General features: G+C 45.3%; 1 protein-coding gene across 1 annotated transcript in view; it reads left to right on the top strand.

The window, feature by feature from the left end:
• The first annotated feature begins 582 nt into the window (after positions 1–582).
• Positions 583–6,000, top strand: part of LOC147628747 (putative protein phosphatase 2C 46) — a 47,578-nt gene continuing 42,160 nt past the window's right edge. Inside the window, exon 1 of the mRNA XM_086813985.1 lies at positions 583–1,514. Coding sequence (XP_086670111.1) covers positions 1,223–1,514 — 292 coding nt within the window. The 5' untranslated portion in view covers positions 583–1,222. The remainder of the gene's footprint in view (positions 1,515–6,000) is intronic.

Below are 6,000 nucleotides of genomic sequence, written 5' to 3'. Positions count from 1 at the left end.
CAACGTTGCTGAGCTAAACGCAACCTAAAGAAAAAAAAAGAAGCGGAATGTAGCTCGGCTAAACGTAACCCAACGAAAAAAAAAGAAGCAGAACGTAGTGCAGAAATTTTTCGGATCGCTCTCTCTCTCCTCGCGTTCGTTTGGTCTCTTTCTCTCTCTCTCTCTCTCTCTCGTGCTGGAGGCCACAGCCTCCAAATGGCCACCACAGCCCATTTGCTTTTATTCCCAACTGAGACGATCAAAGAAAGATCGAGAGAAAGCTTGAGAATTCTATTTTTTTAACATCCTATCTCCTAAGGTTGTACCATCTAAAGTTATACCACCTCATGCCTAAGGTTATACCATCTCAACTAATTAATTAATAGCTAAGAATATTTTGGTCCCATATATTAATACTGGGTTTCAGTGGAATCAATGCTGTTTCTATGTGGGCAAATGCTTACCTTTTATTCCAATGCTTTTTCTATGTGCGCAAGTGCTCACCTTTTCACTGCTTCCTTTTCCCCTTTTTTTTTTTTTTTTTTGGTTGGAACTTTTGGTATCTCATGCATTTGGAGAGACCCGTTCCCCCTCTCCACGCTCATGTCTTTTTGCCCCCCTCCTCCGCCTCCGCCTCCGCCTCCCTCTCCCTCTCCCTCTCCCTCTCCCTCTCGTGTACATTACCTTACCTATGTTGAACACACTCTCGACTCGACTTCCTCCAAAGTCTGTGTCATCATCCGTTCATGACATATGATGGCGCGCCATGTTTTCCGTATGGGCCCTCCTTCTTTGGTCTGAACAACTCTAGTGGTGGGTCCCACCCACACCCCCCTGCCCAGTCAATTATCCCGGGAGCTCCCACCTCTTGTATCTTTGCACGCCTTCCTTGCTCTTCTCTTGCATATAATGTTACGATCCCCATCGCTTTGCTTTCTTCTCACAACAATTAGCTCAAAGTTTTGCCATGGACAGAAGTCCCTTCAGCTTACAGAAATCCTGTTGCCTTCTCTGGAAGCAAACCAGAACATGATCTAGAAATCTTCACAGCTGCTGCACATTGCAAGAATTGCTTCTCCCCTGATCAGAAGACAGTAAGCGGCAGTACCCTACAACCTTAACTCTTAATCCAAACCCTAGTCCTAACCCTTACCCTCGGTTGCAAACCTTCAGGTAGAATGGTTCTTCGAGCTGCTGGATATGGAGGAGGGAGCTCTGCTGCAGTGCCTTGGTGAGATGAGGGATGCTATCTTGGCTGGTAAAACTGTTAACGGCCTGCTGGCGGCCGGTTCAACGCTATGCACGAATGAACAAGGATACGGCTGATCACAGTGATGAGCTCATGTGGTTCGAGGACCTTGTACAACATGCCTGCGGTGACATATCCATGGCTGTCGTCCAAGCAAACGCCTCTCTGGAAGATCAGAGCCAAGTGGAGACAGGTCCTTCAGGTACCTTCATCGGTATCTATGATGGCCACGGAGGGCCTGAGGCTGCAGAGTTTGTCTGTGATCATCTCTTTCTCCATCTCCAAAGTAAGTATTTCTAGCCTGTCATCATGTGAAATTGTATGCAAAGGTTATCCATTAATATGGCAGCAGTTTTGTGGAGAGCTTTCCATATGGAGTAGACTGTACTTCTTGTCACGCTTTCAAACTGTATGACAAACAAGATGGCGGCATTTTCATGAAAAGCCTTCCATTTGTTGTACTTCTTACCGGCCCATTATTTGAATTCCTCAAATCTCAGGGCAAAGTTAATCCATCAGCAATGCAGCAGTTTTGTGAAGAGCATTCCATATGATAAATATTACTTTTTGCCCGTCATTATGTGAATTTATCAAATTGTATAGCAAAGTTCAGTACGGCATCAGTTTCACCAAGAGGCTTCCATATGATATGGAAAGTGCTTTTGTAGGCTGCATCGAAAGAAGAAATGGCATATCACATCTGGGGAGTCTTGCCAGGTGTAGTGGCCCAACTTAGGCTTGGTTGCCCACAGGGTCTTGAAAACAGTATGGCTGCAGTTTTTCTATATGCCATAAAGCCCTTCATAAACGGCTCCTGTGCTGATGGATTTTAAATTTGCCATGTGATTTGAGAGGTTCACATAATTACAAAATCCAAGCCATGATTAAATCTTATTGGTCTGGCTAAGCACCCATGATTTAATTTTTATAAGTCTGGCAAAGAACCCATGATTAAACCCCTGCACTGTGCAGTGCAGCCATTGTCCCCCTCTTCTGCTGGCCGGCTCCATAGATAGAAGTAATGCCATATGTATGCCGTCGGGCTCCAGCCCAAGTGGTAATGCCCTGGCCTGCCAACGTGCAGGTCCAAAATTTGAACTCAGCATATATAATATACTTAATATCACAAAAAAAAAGAAATGCCATATTTAATATTGGGAGTCTTGTTATGATGGCAGGTGGGGTATCTTGGCATAGTAGTAGGCTCAGATCCCTACAGGGTCGTGCATAGCTGTAGGTCGAGGTACAGCTTATTTTGCTGTTTTGATTCCTGTTGATGATTTGGGTGTGTGAGGGTGTGAATTAGGGTGTGAATTACAACATAGAAAAGAGATGGTACAGGTCACTTCAGTATAATGTGAAGAAAGCCCAGGATCATATGGCACGTCTTAGGGCTTGTTTTTATCTACAACCTCAAAGCATTAACCTGCAGATTACACCAGGAGTTAAGCATTTCAAAGTTACATGTAGATCTTTCTTGACTACTTTGAAGGAATTTGAAGTTGAAGGCTTTTGGATGCTTTTTCACTAATTTATCTTCAAACTTTAAGGCCTCTTCAACAGTTTGAAGCTGCTTTGCTTACCAGCAATGAATATTGGAAATTCTAGCGGTTTTATTAGCTAACCATTTTGTAACCTCAGAAAAATGCGCAGTTGATAAACTTGTAAATTTATGCTTTCAATTAAGTTTTCTCTGTAAGTGGGTGTTTTTGATGATAAAGTGTGGGCTTCTTGGTCAACTGCAGTCAAGGATTTACTTCTTTGCTTTGTAGTTATGCCATTTGATTTTTCAGAAGTTTGTTGGTCATTATGTATGAGTAGTTAGTTCTATTTGATATCATGTATGGCATCGAAGCTATTTAAGGGTAGCTTCATGATATCCCCTCACCCACCCCACTGGGAAAAAAAAGCATACCACATCGAGCTGCTATTGCTGTGTACAGGGGTAGGACAGGCTTTGAAGGGCACCGGATGTCTTGGTGGGCCTGGAAAATCTTCATTGTTATGAAGCCACTCGAAGGTTGATATTTTTAAGCTATTTAGGTCTGTGGAATCATGCAAGAGGTTTCATTTGTATTCACCAGTTCAAATATGAATTAACCAATAAGAGGCTAGGAGAAAAGCAGATGAGAGTGCTCTCTGGTTCCAAGTCTCGAACACCAGAGAATTTACACATGGAAAAGAAGCAGTGCTTGGTGATGAGCCATGCACCAAGGAAAGTTCTGATTCATAGTTGCTGCCCAAAGCAAGCCTTTGTCTTCAACCTGTGCCTTCCAGCAATTGTGTTGTAACATGCGGAAGCTCGGTGGAAGAATCGTTAACTTCAATGCTCAAAATTCATGATGAAGATAACACACAATATAGAGAGATATGTGCAGAAATAGAGATAGAGAAAGAAAGAAAGAAAGATATATTAAGCATCTACTAAAGACCCAATGGGCCTATGAGACCAAAGTGATACAATAATGTCCATGGCATATCTCATCATGGAATGGAAAATAAAACAGAAAGAAAACATAAACATAGCTATCTCACGGGGTGATACAAAACTGTCCATGGAAACTCATCATGGAATACTAAGAACATCGAAACATGAGAGCAGCATTAGCACCAAGTAGATGGTATTCCTCTCTCCAAAATATCAAGCATGGGGCTAATGAGTATGGCCGGGAGGTCTCCCTCAGCTATGTCATGTGGAAAGGTAGCTCGATGGCAGTGGAGCATGTCCTGGATCTGGAGCTAATGAGGTGATCGTGGCCAACGGCCGGGGGGCTAGGGGCGTTGGGCACACTGGAGTGTGGAGGCTCGGTCCGAGGTAACTCCTCTTGGGCGAGGTAGGTCCGGAGCAGATCGTGGAGGATCCATAAAATCCACTATATCGGTGTCCTCCACCTCCTGGGTCTGGATGAAAGTGGTGATGGTTGGCTGGCGAGGGAGGGGGTGGGGTGGTTGGGGCCGAAGCTCTCTCAAGAAGGTGTCCCTGTGTGTGCGGAGCTCAAGCAGGAAGAGGCCTAGGCAATGCTGGTCCTGGAAGTCAATGATCCTAGAGAGTGGACCAAATCCCTCACAAAATAGACAGTGAAACCTCTCGCAGATCTTATAGTATATTGGGCAGCGGCATATGTAATGCTCCTTTGTCTCAACCTTTGTGTGGCATAATCGGTAGATCCTCTCTTCTCTGGGTCTCCGTATGAGCTTCCCGGCTCTGAAGATGCGCTCAGCTCTACCTGTCTCCACTCTGAGTCAGTGGGATGAAACCTGTATCTGGCCAATCGCAATCCGCATGGCATGGGACATGTGAACACTCAAGTAGCCCGGCTGCGAGATGAATCCATCCTTAGTGAGTGTGAGGAAGTGATCTCTGTAGAAGTGCATCTTCGTGGGGAGCTCCGGAGGTGTGATCCATGTGCAATGGGTGTAGAGGCTGAGAAGATCTAACCGGATAACCTGGTTGATATCCTCGTGAGAGAGAGAGAGAGAGAGAGAGAGAGAGAGAGAGAGAGAGAGAGAGAGAAAGTTGTATTAACGTCTTCAAAAGGCCAAAACGACCTGTGAGACCAAAACGTTCCATCATATCCATGAGGTACATCATCTTGGGTACAAAATAGTAATAAAGAAAGATGAACAAAAATCTAGAACTATAAAATCTGATCTAGGTACATGAGAAGAGACCTCTCATATCACCCTAATACATCCCTCATGGGTCGCTGTGACATGGTGCTCAAGGTGGTAAAATTGAGCCAATGCGAGAAGGTACTGCGATGATGGCCTGGATCCTCCTGTGGTGGTGTGGCCGTGGGTGAGGGCCATGGGGTCTGGGGCATCGAGCTCTACATAACTTAGTGGCTTTGTCGAGTGTCACACCTCTCGGCTGAGCTCCTGCACTAGCCTATGGTCTAGGTATGGTGGGTGGATCGGCCCTCAGAGTGTTGGTCTGGAAGAAGTCGGTGAGAGCTCTCTGTGTTGGTCCTCCAGCAAGTACAACTAATCTGGATCTCACTAAGGACTCCCTGTGTTTGCGGAGCTCTAGAAAAAGTCATAGGGATCTCTGATCCGGGAAGTCCATGATCGTGGAAAGTGGTCCGAACCCAGCTTGGATGTCATGTGCATGATTGCCCATGGACATATCCTGAAGCTAGTCCAGAATGGGCAGCTAGCAAAAGATGGAAGAAAAACCAGAGTTTAGGAGCATGCTGCAGTTTTGGCCAGTGTTGGACGTGGAGCAGGACATGGAAGACATTGATGGACTATCGTCTGCACACAAGGACAGTCGGCCAGCACTCCAAGAGTCCAAGAACCTATATAAAGGCATGTATGCTCATTGTTGAATTCATTCATTCCACTAGGGAATGGGTTAAAGTTTAGGACTGTTTTGGTGATTTACACCTTTTCAAGAAGGCAGCCTTTGGCTGTAGATTGGAGGTACCTTTTTGTACCATATGAAATATACTGAATTTCCAGCATCTCTCTCTCTCTGCTCTCCCTTTTGTCTGCGTTTTTGCATCAGCATGTTCTCAGTATTGTTTAGGGCTGAAAGAAGACCCCCACAGCTTCCGCGTGTTACATTGGTATCAGAGCATCAGGCTCAGCAAAGCTAAACACTGATTCAGTCCCATATGATGGTGTACAGGTCCAAGGTACAGGAAAGTACACGGATACGAAGCCCAAGGCAAGGAACAGAGGAACAGGAAGAGCTTCTAGGAGGCTTGTTGGTGGTGTTCCAGAAAGCTAGAGGGTATGGCAGTCCTGTGAGCCAGATAGGTTCTCGGGCA

This window comes from Cibotium barometz, chromosome 19, assembly GCF_041138505.1.
Source record: "Cibotium barometz isolate CiBa-2024 chromosome 19, ASM4113850v1, whole genome shotgun sequence".
Classification (NCBI taxonomy): domain Eukaryota; kingdom Viridiplantae; phylum Streptophyta; class Polypodiopsida; order Cyatheales; family Cibotiaceae; genus Cibotium; species Cibotium barometz.
Note: the sequence above shows the minus strand (reverse complement) of the source record. Positions and strands in the feature narration are given on the sequence as shown.